Source organism: Centrocercus urophasianus, unplaced genomic scaffold (assembly GCF_019232065.1).
Source record: "Centrocercus urophasianus isolate 14NV4802_14NV808 unplaced genomic scaffold, USGS_Curo_1.0 seq_11, whole genome shotgun sequence".
In the NCBI taxonomy this organism is placed as follows: domain Eukaryota; kingdom Metazoa; phylum Chordata; class Aves; order Galliformes; family Phasianidae; genus Centrocercus; species Centrocercus urophasianus.
Genome location: NW_024884253.1, coordinates 7,405,170 through 7,419,326, shown reverse-complemented (window position 1 = coordinate 7,419,326; position 14,157 = coordinate 7,405,170). Strand labels below are relative to the sequence as shown.

General features: G+C 37.0%; 1 protein-coding gene across 3 annotated transcripts in view; it reads right to left on the bottom strand.

Moving 5' to 3' along the window:
* KCNQ3 (potassium voltage-gated channel subfamily Q member 3) overlaps positions 1–14,157 on the bottom strand; it is a 192,295-nt gene that overhangs the window by 8,766 nt on the left and 169,372 nt on the right. For all 3 annotated transcript variants that reach the window (XM_042809007.1, XM_042809008.1, XM_042809009.1), the window contains 4 exons: positions 5,311–5,498; positions 4,406–4,508; positions 1,431–1,562; positions 128–226 (listed from right to left, as the gene is read on the bottom strand). In XM_042809007.1, the coding sequence (XP_042664941.1) occupies positions 128–226; positions 1,431–1,562; positions 4,406–4,508; positions 5,311–5,498 (522 nt within the window). The remainder of the gene's footprint in view (positions 1–127; positions 227–1,430; positions 1,563–4,405; positions 4,509–5,310; positions 5,499–14,157) is intronic.

Genomic DNA, 14,157 nt, shown 5'->3' with positions numbered 1-14,157 from the left:
CAACATATCTTTAATATAATATTGTTAATATAACATTGTTCTAGCATGAATGAAATGCATGCTTTTTGGTATGAGTGAACATTATATTCTTGTTTAGGTCTGTGCAAAATACTAAGAATAATTTCACCTGGGAGACTGTTGTGAAGGGTAAGAAAAAGCTCCTCCCTTTTGGGATTTCTTATGCTTGGGAGTAGATGGAGGTCCAGGTGTAAAAATCATATCTACTCTGAAAAAAAAAGAGAAGTGCAACTGCATAAGACCACCTCTAAACGCTAACATAGCATGTTAGAACACGAAAGAAACTACTATGCATCTCTGCAAGACACAGTAGCAAAGACTCAAAAAGGAGTTTTGAAAATAGAGCTTAAAAAAGTCAAGACAAATCTTGAAAAAGCAAACTAGATATTTCCTAGGCACTAAAGTACTGCTGGACTATCCATTAATGCCCCAACAGACTCCTTTGGCATCTAATTATTCTTAGACACAATAAGCTGTACTCACCCAGTTTTGTCTGGAAATAGCGAATGGAGACTCAACTCAGAGGTGAAAATTTTGGAGAGAGTAAGGAATATTCATCTGACCAAATCTGGTTTAAGGAGGAATGAGCTGTGTCACAAACACCGTTGTTTACATTGACTAGCTCTCCATTAACTAAGAGAGGAATCTCACAAGACTTGAACTCCACAAGTGGTGTCTCGTTACAGTGCTGAGCTGAACATAGCTGAGGCTGTGCTGTGATTTTTGTCCGGGCTCACCCGGGATGAGTCTTCACCCCACACAGCACTGCCATAAATACTATGCGAAACAGGCATAATCACATCAGCACCTCTGCAAATTCCAGCAGTTAAGCATCTGGGAGAGATCCCCTGCTGCTGAAAATCATGCAACAGCTCAGTCGAAGTTAGTGGAATGACTTCCAGCACAGGGCTTATAGACCATGCTGCAGACACAGATTTCTGAGGTCATGAGCTCTCCTCAACTTTCTGAGCTCAAAAAATATTTTCATTTACATTAATTTACACTTGAAGAGATTTAAAACCTTTTGTGCTAATGTGTTTTTGCGCTTGTATTAGATATTTCACTGCACAGTTCAAGAGGTAAACCAGCCCAAAGGAAAACTCTGTGTAGCGCAACTACAGCTTTTATTGATCATCTGCAAAAAGGGGAGAAGGGGAAAATTTCACTATAATCAAGTGAGCCAGCAGTCAAGAAAATTTTTGATTACTGCATTCTACATATGAGCCAGTGCTCACTTCTGCTGCAGCTACCCCAGCTAGCTGCTCACTCACCTTTACTTTTTGGGGAAGAGGCTTTCTGATAGATCAGCTACACTGATCAGAGAGTGTCTGGGTGGCCTTGTACACAAACAGACCAACTAAACTTTTTCCAGCACAGTTCTACATTTTCCCCACTTCCCAGAGGATTCTTACCTTGCCTGAAGATACTTTATTCTGGAAAGCATATCAAGATGCCCTGCTGAGTATTGCTCTATCACATCCTTTACATCGTAAGGCCTCAAAGTCTCCTTGAATTTTTTTTTATAGAGACGAAACTGTAGTATTCTGTATAATAAAGGAAAACATTACTAAGCTTCTGTATAAATTCCAAAATGATCATTTGCATCTTCATTGAATATTTGGTAAAGACTCTGGATGTTGGGAAATCAATCATGTTATTTACATACAAGGCAATAAGAAGCAGAGAATCCCTAATGTCATACCATGTGTGAAAACAGTTGGCTTTTCATAACTAATAGAATAGATTTTCCTTAAAATATTTACATACACACATCTTTTTCAGTATTATCTTAGTAACTAGAAATGGTTCAAAGCAATACGTTCAGATGGGGAACTCAAAGATCACAAATAACAGGAGATATTGAAGCTGAAGGCATGGTTCAACTTAATATGAAACTAGTTTACAGTATATACAATGCTGAATCATTATCAACTTGGTTTTCATTTTGCATCTGGGAGAGTTCTGGAGAGGAAATGCTAGTTCATTAGGAATGTGGAAGTTCAGTAGTCAGCAACTGAATTTGTAGATAAAAGGAGAAAGTGTTAGAAATACCTAAAGTGTCCTTGAAAAATTATCAGTGTAACATTATTATTATCGCTGTGGCATTGTTATTATTATGTGGCATCATTATTATTATCATTACTACTGATAGTAGTAGTATTAAATATCCTAGTAACAATAGAATCATAGATGTAATATGGATCCATGCTGACAAGACACCTTGAAAACTGCTTGACATACTTTTCTAAAATACTTTCCTGTTTATTTATCTGTTCACACCTGTATCTTGGAAGGTTAAACAAATAGGTAATAAACGTAAGAATGAAATATCATTTAATTTTTTAATTAATTATCTTCTTAGGCTTGAAATCTAACTATTCAACTCTGTTACTTGTAAATCTTTCAGTGTTTGAGTTTTCAAAACTTGAAACGTGATTATTATAGCCAAAATATGTATGATAACACCCAAACTGTATTTAAAATAGGAAATGCACTGTTAGTGATTTCAGTTTAAATTCCTGATTATGACTCTGGAAACCCATTAAGAGGTCTTGTCTGAATGAATTGCCTTCTATTATCCTTCAAGGTCTGGATAAACTGTATAAGGGGAAAAAAAAAAAAAAAAAGGGAGGAAAAAAATCTTGGCTTATGATTGAGTTTAAAGGAAAATTACATGAAATCAATTAGATTTGCACAGGATATGGGAGAGGAAGCTTTGCAAAAATAATAATGACATGCCTTATGGAAGTGTACAAAACAGGGCAGATGTAAAGCCTGCATTTGAAACCAAGCAGGTATCAGGAGGAAAAAAAGGGGGAAATTATAGAGGGAGCAAGAATGGAGAAGCTTCCAGCAGGATGGAAGCAGTATTAATTTTTATTTTATTTGTATATATTAGTCAGACAAATCAGTTTTGGGTTATTGATAAAAATGATAAAACAAAAACAGACATCATGCTCATACAGAAGAAAATAAAGTATTGAATTCAGAACACTAACTTGTTACGGAAGTTCTGATGAGAATAAATTGGACTTACAGACAATTGCATTTTGTGAAAGAAATACCATCTGTACACTATTTTCCTTTCTCAGCCATTGCCTGGTTATTAAAAATGAAGTTCATTGTGGAGGTGAAAAAGATGAATCCTGCAGGTCTTTAGCTATAATCTACCAACACAAGTTGTTATAGCATCCATAAGTTAAAAAAAAAAAAAAAAAAAAAAAGCTTTTCTGAAGTCATTAATTAAGATACTGTAAATGAATGTTCTCTAGTAATGCAGGTCTTACTCTGTGATACCATCAACTGAAAATGTGAAGTAAGATCTTTCACCACTTAGTAATTGACTGGAAGTTGTTCTACATGGAAACCACACTGTAACGGAACGATTGTGGACTCACACAGAGCTTTGGCATGAACTGGGAATACATGCAATCATAATCAGTAACAATGGGACATCTATCCCATACACTTGAAATTGATTTATGAGCCCTTCTAGATTTAGAGTATATAATCATCTTCTTTCAATGTTTCTAAAGAACATAGTAATTGGGGCCCTCCAGACTTTACATTTTTCAACTAGGTGTAGTAACGGCCTGATCCAAGATTTAACAACTACCAGAAAAAAAAAAAAAAAAAGAAAGAAAGGAATGCAATGAAAGCAGAATATTTTCCTTGAGAAAATTATAGGAAAAGAGTAAAAAAATCTGAGAGGTAATAGAGTACAGTGAACTAATTTTGTGTTTTTTACATGCTAAGCACATTATCAATCCTTACTAGAATTTTTAGCTTCAGGGAATATTTCATTTGATGCAAAACTAGAAATGACACAAACCATGGACTGATCAAATGGAGATCTCTCTCTATTAAACAATGACAGACAACAATGTATATTGCAGGGTCATACAAATATAAATAAAGAATATTTATGTCAGTTGAGGATTTGTTGCTAAACTAAAATTTAAGCTTTACATGAATGTTACAGTAAGTTGAGCAGTATACTATAATTATAGTATTATATTATTAAATTATTATATTAATATATATTATATTATTATATAATAATATATATTATATGTTATATTATTATATATTGTATATTATTATATTGTATATATTATTATTATAGTATATTTTAATCATAAGGTGTATAATATTGTTTTATAATAACTATGTTTGTGGATGGTCTTGAAAAAAATGGCCCAATAAATGTTACTGTAAAATATTTTCCTTCCTGCATATTTTAAAAGAGGACTTTGAAAAGGATTTGCCAGATGTTTTTCAGTCATCTACAGTTGTCTAGTCTATTGCATTCATAAAAAGAAGAACAGCAACAAGAGATTTCCTAAAGCAAACACTCAAAAACTATGCAGAGGTTAAAGACATTTACCTGACAGCTCTGATGGCTGTCTTGAATGTTGGAATCATATCTTCCATAAGAAAGTCGCTACTGTCGCCTCTCTCTTCTCCCCCAGGTTCCCCTGTTCCTGCATCTGCAAGGTAGGTCACAAAAAAATGTGTGAACATCTGACAACTTAAGTGTAATTTAGTAAAAGAACATCTTTTGCAGGTTTCTCTTACTGATCTCATGTAATTTCAGGGGAAGGATAATCAAGTCCCCAGAGAAGACACCCAAACTATATCCATGGTAGTATGGATACATGTTCTGAGGCCAGCTGGCACAATAAAGAAAAAACTGCCATTGAGAAAACATGCCAACACAACAGACAACAACAGAAAAATGTGTTGAGGGAAGCTGAGGAAAAACATCCTGTCTTATTGCACAGACACCCATAAATGGAAATGCTGGGGGTAGCTTTCCTAGGGAGAGTGGGAGGGAAACATCAGTTCACTCTACAAGACAAGGTTTGAAGGGTTTGCAATGAGTAGATATTTATGGGATACCTGGTCACAGGTCTGGATGCAGTCCTGCTGGGAGTTGCCTTAACATATAATCCCTGCTAATAAGCACAGCCATGATAGCAAGTGCTTTTGGGGGGATACAGATTCACTGACCAATGTGCCCTATTGTCCCATTCAAGTAGGTTGATTACATCACCAGCCAAATTCAATATCAATTGCTGTTTTTTGGAGGACCATTGCCTTATTTCAAGCACTGTGTTGCCTGGACACCAGCATTTGTTTCCTGGAGCTTCCCCAAATGTGCCACATAAAACCAGGAGATGGCAATGCTTGTTCCAGAAAGTTGAAAACCTTGAACAGAAGATGCAGAGGAAGAAAATAAAATGGGGAGAAAAAGGAATGGATAGAAAGAAATCAACACAGATAGGCTACCTTCTGAGCTTTGCCAAAAAGCGTACGCTTTCATTCGGAATGCAGTGCGAAAACGCTCCTTATTATTCAAGACAACATTCTTAGGCTCTTTTGAAGGACTTTCTTCAATGGCATCTACATTCAGAGGGGTAAATAGCTTTCCTTTAGTATTGGTACCACGAACCCGATCCAAGAGACCCAGCTTTTGGCTACAAAATAAGCAAAAGTAATCATTTTCCTCCTTTGTACACTTTAAACTTTTTTTCATGATTCTTTAAATATAGAAGAGGCTAAATAAATGTTTTGTACACAAGGACACTGCTGGGGCTACCATAATACATCAATGTCTTTGCAAACAACAGCAAAGCTCCACATATAATTAGCTGATTTTTATGAGAATTTTTTTATTGTATCAATGTTGAAAATGTTACCAGAGGGTCTTGCTATCCTCTTTATGTAATATATCACAATGCTTCAGCTCCAGTACCACATCTGAAGCATTAGATTTTTTATTAAGAAAACATTATTACTTAGGCAGTTATATTATCTAAAGGCAAGGATGCTTGGCCCTTCCCTCATTAGTGCTTTCTTGAACTACTGCATCTACAGCAGACTATTAAATGAATAAGTCATGTGCATAGTTGAGAGGAGAAGAAAGGTCAAATGTGCTGCGAATCAAATAAATTGTCAGCAAGACACTGGAAAGGCATTGCCAAGCAATTACTTGCTACCCGGTAGGGCATGCCACCCAGTTCTCTCCATGATTCAATTTCAGTAATTTCTCACTATTCCAGAAATTTAAGTTCAAATTGTGGCAAAATGACTTATTTTTTGTTGTTCTGATGATTCCTTGCACTGTCCTCTTTCAGAGTAATGTACCAGGTATTGTCACATCAATGACAATGTATAGCTAGAGTTACATCTACCTGCCATCTTACTGGCATCAGTAACCCTTCTCATAGCCTAATGATCATAATAGTCTTAAAAGTAATTAGTAATACCACTGAAAACAGCAGAATAAAAGAATTTGCTACTTAGTGTATTAACTTAAATATGCTCTCAACAATTTGAATGTGATAGGTGGTATAAAAAATTGATTTTCTTGTTTTGCTGCTAAAAATATATTGTTTTGAATACTTGATAAAAAAATGTTAAATGTGGGGCTAAGTCATGAGAAGAAAGCCTGCCCCTTACTCCAATCCAACAGTGCAATGGGGAACAGCTCCGGAAAGAGGTGAATTGTGTGCATGTGGCCAGGAGGCAAATCTATGTGGGAAAGTAGGGCAAGAGGGCTCAGTGGAGTAGAGAAAAAAATAGAGCAGTTGACAAGTTTATGAGAGCCACAGGTGAGAGCAAAGCTGAAGGAAAGAACTGATGGCCAGGATAATGAGATTTGATTGGTATTCAGAGAGGTGTTTGTACATATTGTTCAGCTGAAGCCGCTGAACATGCTGGTGTGGAAGAGCAAGGATGGAGAGGGTCCACCCTGGAAGGACATAGCGGTCAGAGCTAGTTAGTTCTTTGCAGACGCTGTGATTGGAGAATCTCACTCACAGGACTATTTATTCTCTGTTTAAGGAGTTATCATCTTGATCAGATGGATTTTTATGTGTTCCAGCAATGTTTTTGGAAGCTGTGGATCTCTGGTATCACCTCTTTGACAGAAGAAGCTATTTCCACCTCGGAGCTCTGCCTGTGGCAGTATACCACCACAGCAGAAGTTTTTGGTATAATGTTCTTAAAATAGCAATTTAATAGATTTAAAGAAACAGCAGCTTTCATAGGAGTGCTGACTCTAGTAGGAATACTGCAACTTACAGCATACAAAGTTCCTAATTTATTTGAGCATTGCAGGTTACTGTTGTTGCAGTTATGTTTTTTTTGTTGGCTTTTTTTTTCCCCAATATAAATTACTGGAGCCCTCATCTTTACTATCAGATTCATATTAACAATTCTTTTGACCCAGAAGGGAGAGCTGGACTAGATGATCTCCAGAGATCCCTTCTAACTCCTGCAATTGTTTGATTCTGTGAAATATCCCTCTCTCAAAAGACTGAAGTACAAACATTTGTGTAGAATGTTTTCTCAGACTTTCTGAATTTTGTTGTTGACAATATTGCAATACTTATGAATGCAGTTTCTGCTTCCCATTAAATTCAGATGTGCATATTAAATGTATAGGTGTATGCAAGTGTGGAAGTGGCAAAACTATGAAGGACTTGTGTGAGTATGGAAACGCACAGCTAGTCCTGATGTATCAGCAGTGCCAGGCCTGAAGTCAGCGATTTGAGGAGACAAAAGCACAGATCTGAGAGAAGAATTAGAATGGTCTTAGTGAATTGCATTAATAACCCAGATTTTGCCCTCATGTAATTTCCTGAGTAATTAATAGCTTTGGGGGAAAATGTACAAAGTACAGACAAATTTGCACAGAAAAAAATCAAGGAATAGTTTTCTGTTTGTAGCAAAATAATATTACTTTTTGACAAGCCAATTTCTGTGGCAGATTAGTCAGCACAAAATGTGTAGAGTAGTTTCATGTTCAGCCTTAGGAATTATTTTAAAAATTAATTCCATTATGTTTCCTTCTGGGCTGGACTCTGGATCTGACTGATCTGAAGCAGTGCTCCAAAGGCTAAACTAATGGTGAGTATAGGACCTGAGCAAGTGATTTGCATTAAGGTAGAGAAATCTGTGGTCTCTTTTCTGCATTACTGTTGCTTATCTGTTTTCTCAGAGGCCTTGTCTGAGAGCAGTGGTGCTTAGCAGGACATTCCAAGGCATCCCTGGGAACTTTATTCAAGCTCTTATACACTATATATAGAAAATACATATACAGGAGAGATATTTTTTTTCAGTTCAGGGACAGAAATTTCTGACCTACCTCAGAACAGCAGTGGTCAAGACTTCATAACCTGCTCATAGATCAAAATAGTCCTCTGCATTCAGCAAAAAAGGCTACTTATTTGCTATGACATTCTCCACTGCATATATAGCTACCCTCTTTTTTAATTTTTTTTTTAATGTAGCTAATATCAACATAAACCATTCCTAAATTGCCTTTCCAGAGTTAACTTTTCCCACTGATAAGTGCCAGCTCATGAACAAATTATTGTCTCAAGACTGTTGCTCAGGCACCTTAGGTTTAGAATTTTACCAATCTGTTTTAACTCTTTAAAATCATGCCTAAGATTGATTTTTAGTCTCCTTTTTATGCTCTGTGGAAGTCAGCAACCTGCTGAGAGAACTGTTTCACTTTGGAATGACTTTCAAGATGGAAAAATCTGTCTGTTATTATTGATTACAGGGAGATCTAGGTGAGAATTAATTTAAAATGCAGATCTCTAGCCTAAACTGAAGTTATGTAACCTGAAGCCTTTCTCGTTAATTTAATGCTGATTATTAACCCTTAAAGTAACACTCACTTATAGCAGGACTTTTACAGAATAATGTAGACAACTGTGCTCATATGTAGGCAGCCAGAGCAGTAGAATACTCAGAAAATCAATCTTTAGCTTTACATGAAAAATACAATATGTTGTATATAAAAAATAAACAAAAAAATAACTAACAAACTAACTTCTTTCCAGATAAATAGCTACTTATCATCATGGAAAAAGCAGACTGTATTCTCATTTCCAGGGGATGAAATCTGGGTCTGCTGGGGTTTTTGCTTACATAGTGGTTTTTAAAAACATTTCGGAAACATTTGTTCTCATGACACAATCCCCATCATTAAAACAGCATGCGCATGGCTCAGTCTCAGAGTATGAAGCATGCGCAAATCACATCATCCTTTATGAGAGTGGCTAGGACAGTGGTTCCCACCTACAAGTTCATCTACTGCTGCTTGTCTTTCAGAATCCACCTATTGATATTAGCTGCTTTTCCTCTCTTTGGGACAGTGGTTTCACATTATTTGGCTTTCCCACAGGAAAACAGGATTTCTGATTTCCAATACACTTCCAGAAATCACAAGAAATAACACATCCCAAAAATACTGATAAAAATGCAGAGCATTTTTTTCTGATTGCTTTGGATGCATTGCCATTTCTTGTCTTGCATGCCATTGCATCCTCTCCCTTGTGATGGGATAAAAGTTTTCCTCAAACTTTTATCTTCAAAGTGGAGTCCTAGCATGAGAACTCCTTTATGCTAGAGTAAATACAGACCACTACAAAGGGAGAAAGATAGATGCATTGCAAACTATCTTCGCAGCTGAAGGACAATTCATCTCTCAGATTCTTGCTCCTGTTGAGCAAAGGGAATTATTTTGGAAAATCTGGGAGAAGAATTTGCTTTTGGGATATACAAGAGATGTCTGGCTTCTGCAGCAGATGTTCTACCCTTGCTAAGAATAAAGAGTGGGAACCACTGAACTAGAAATACTGATTCATAAACAGTCATGCATGGAAATAACGCAGTTACATCCCATCATGCAAGCCAGATACTCTCCTCTCTGTGTTTTGCCTAACATTGGAGTTTCATAATCAAATGGCACATGTATGAAAAGAAAAATAATGAATCAATACTAAAAATGAATAAAACACATCCCTACTCCATGTATTTACCCTTTTCACCTCACACAGAGTAATAATATTCAGGAAATCTTTCCATATTTTTGCAGTTTATCTAGTCACTATGCTAGCTAATCATTAGGTTAGGCTAGTCTCAAGTAACTGGAAGTAAAAGGAAGTCAGGCTTACTCCAGTATTTTACTACATTATCAGCTGTACTATCACTGTGCAGGTGAACTGGGCTTTGAGAAATCAAACATTCTGAATGAGATTTTCAGGAATATTCTCCTTTGCACTTTTCCCAATGGAAATTAGCATACAACTAATATGAAGACAGCAATGAGCCCTGCAGAAAATCTAGCCCTCAGTGAATACTTTCAACTGATCTCTACGAGTCCACGTTTTCCCAATATAAAACAAAGAACACTTTTCTGTTCCACAGTACTTACAAAATTTAGCCAATCAGCTTATCCTTCTAAGAAAATTAAATGATATTTGTTTCTATGGAGAATAACACACAAAAGTGATCAACTTCAAAATAATTGACTGTAACTTCTTAATAACTAATATTTTCTTTTAAAAAGCCACTGGGCACCTAGAATTCAAGGTCTAAATCTGCAAATTTCTGATTTGGGAGGGAAAAATATCCCATTTTAGCCACCACATTTCCTCATCCTTTGGTGGTCCTTACAAGTATTTAAGTGTAGATCTAATTTTAAACGCAAACTCACTTGCCATCCAAATTATCTGATGAGAAATATGACCATGAGTTCTTCCTTAGACTCATCTTTGACACTCTTCAGAAAGAGTCCCTGTTCACACTAACAGGCTTTTGCTCAGTCCCTTTACTCATTCCTCTCTAAAGTGATTAGAAATGGGCAAAAATAAGCAATATCACCCCAATCCATGGGGAGAATAATCCAAGTTCAATTCCTTGCAAAAACAGGATGGACATTTTTTCACCAAAGAATGCAGCCAGAAATGTAAATAGAAATCACATGGATGTTGACCCACTCTTTACTTTGCAGTGAACATTTCTCCATGTATCAATCACTAGAAAAATCAGTGTTTCTCAAATATTTTGCATGGGCCAATTGTCCAATGAAAAATGGAGTGCTTCACTAGCAGCTCTCCAAAAGATGAAGGGCTTAAGCTAGGAAAGCTGAATTGTGTACTGATGTTTGTGAAATGAAGTAGAAATGAGAAGAACAAGATAAAGTTGAATGATGGGAAGATGTTCAGGATAAAATAAAATATTTAACAATATAGTCAAAATCTTATTATTTCCAATGATGTGTCTTTCAGAATTTTGGATTGCTACTGATTATTTCTGTGTTTCATTGCAGGAAAATAAAGTTATTGCCCCAAGTCTTAAGTCAGAGTTCAGCAAGATGTTTAAACATGTCACTAATTTCATTCAGATGATCAAAATCCTCCACTTTCCTGAATCAGAACCTGTAAATACACATGCAGGGATATTGATCTGCTGAACATAAATGCAAAGTAACTTGCATACATTTGTACTGACAACGTTGGGGCTGCACAAGAAATGGTTTTCAGCTCTTACAGAATATTTTTCAGCCATAGACTTCTAGATGCTTAGCAGAGTAGGTTAGTATCATTTTCATTCTATGAAAACAGTGAAAAGCACTTGTTTCTAAGCAGATCATTGGCAGAGCTATGACTAGATCCCATGTTTTCAGAACAGCAGAACAATGAACTATCTGCAAAGTCATGCACATTTATTTTTATATTTAAGTAATGTTTCTTTCTTATTTCCCTTACTTTTCATGGTGGTTAGATGAACTACTGCTGTCAAAACAGAAATTGCAGGCAGAGAATGGCATGCAAGAAATATGGAGAGTAAGGCTCAATTGTTACTTGAATGTATATACCTAAGTTTTCTTGTGAGGCTTGATCCAAAGAATGACTCCCTACTAAACATGACATTACTGTAAAGTGAAGAAAAGTTATTAAGATGAGACGTTAATGATTACTCATGAAAAGCTCTATGAAAAAGAATGGGAATAGCCTTTCATTTGTATTTAATGAAGTATGCAGTTCAGAGTGACTTTTTTCCCCTTCCTGTTTCGGGAAGTTGCATTAAGAAGAAATCCTGACAGTGAAATTTTCCAGCCTGGCTAGAAATGCTTTTATTTTCATTAAATTGTAACTACTAGCAATACTAAAATGTACCATATTATATTCTCTTATACTCACACAGTAGGAAGGACTAGTACAATGTTCTGCCACTTAAAGATCTCAAAACATATTTCCAAAGGCAGAGGGATATTATTTATCTTGGAGACATAAGGAAACTGGGATAAACAATTTTTTTTCAGTGATACGATAACTGACCTAGCAATGAATGTGTTTTCCTGCTGTCTAGTTCTACAGTTGAGTAATGCTGTGTGCCAAAATTAAAAACCTGTCTAGGAGCAAAGCCCTAGGAGAAACTTCAAAATCCTTCACTAAAGTGCCTGTATACCCACGATTCAAAATTAACACACTGATCAAAATAAGTGCTAATGGCTATTAAAAACAGTGTGGAAAAATCAAGCCACCAATTACTTCCTCAAACACAAACATAAACACCAGTTTCAAAATAAACTATGTTCACTCTGCAAAAGCCCAACCCAATGGTTGGGACATGTAAAACACCCCAGTATTAGCTGAATGAGAGCACTCTAATAAATGAGGACATTAATGTCACTTTTTTCAGAAAGATGAAAATCCTTTGTAATACATACAAAAGTGCAAAGCATAGGGCGCTTCAGATCAGATGGAAACAGGAAATCATCCTTTCTCTACAGACACAATTGCTATCTGAGATTTCATAGAATTTTGGAGAATCCTTAGAGTTGGAAGGAACCTCTGAAGGTCATCTAGTCCAATTCTCCTGCAATGAACGGGGACACCACAGCTAGAGCAGGCAGCCCAGGGCCTGATCCAGCCTCGCCTTGAAAGTCTCCAAGGACAGGGCACCCAATGCTTCTCTGGACAACCAGTTCCAGTGCCTTACCACCCTCAATGTAAAATACTTTTTCCTTATATGTAACCTAAATCTACTTATCTTTAAGTTTAAAACTACTTCCCTTGTTCTGTCACCACAGATCCTGCTAAAGAGTCTCTTCCCTTCTTTTCTGTAGTTCCCCTTTAGATACTGAAAAGCTGCTATCAGGTCTCCTTGGAACCTTCTCTTCTCCATTCTGAACAGCCCCAGCTCCTTCAGGCAGTCCTTGTAGGAGAAGTGTTCCACCCCTTTCGTCATTTCTGTGGTCCTTCTCTGGATGTGCTCCAACAGGTCCATATCTTTCCTGTACTGAGCACTCCATGTCCTCATGTAGAGGAGCAGGATCACCTCACTCACTCTGCTAGCCACGTTCTTTTGATGCAGCCCAGGATATGATTGGCTTTCTGAGCTGTGAGGGCGCATGGCTGGCTCATGTCCAGCTTCCCATCCGTCCTCAGGTCCTTTTCAGTAGGTCTGGCAGCTTAAAGCATTGATTAAGGAAGAAACAGCTTATGGCATCTGCAGCATGTAGTCACCATGCTCCCCACCAGTAAGCAATGAAGAGCACAGTATCAGTTACTCTTGGTTTGGGGCATGTACAGAGCTTACAGGTAAAGTGCTATTCTTAACAGAGCAACATTGCAAACCTCTTCAGTACTTACAAGATCCAGCCCACTGCGTGGGTCAACATATTCGTCAGTGCCTCTCACATCTTTAGTTCTAGTTTAAAGTAAGCTTCAGTAAAGCCTTGGCGGTTGTCAAATTTTAATTAGCTTTCTACTACCACAAATCCTTCCCTGCAAACTTGCCTTGGCATTCAATTTCTGAAATGGACTCTTTGGTCATTGCCTTATCCTGTGTTTTTCCCAAATGTTCTAAGAGCAAGGAGTTGCTCTTTCTTTGTTACTCTGCCATCTCCTGCTTGGAGAGAGGTTCTAGGAAGATCTGTCATAGAATTCAACTCTTTGGAGTTCCTAAGGAGCTTTCATGTTGCAGAACAGAAACTCTGACATTTTCACACAGCTGGGCTTCATTTTTTAATTTTCAAAGAATCACAGAATCACAGGGGTTGGAAGGCACCTCAAGAGATTATCGAGTCCAACCCCTCTGCTAAAGAGGTACCCTACTATAGATCACAGAAATAAGTGTCCAAAAGGGTCTTGAATATCTCCATAGGAGAACACTCTACAACCTCTCTGGGAAGCCTGCTGCAGTGCTCCATCACCCCTACTGTAAAGTTCTTCCATGTGTTAGTACAGAACTTCCTAAGTTCAAGCTTTAGGCCATTATTCCTTTTCCTACTGCAACACACCATCAAGAAGAGCCTGGCTTCATCCA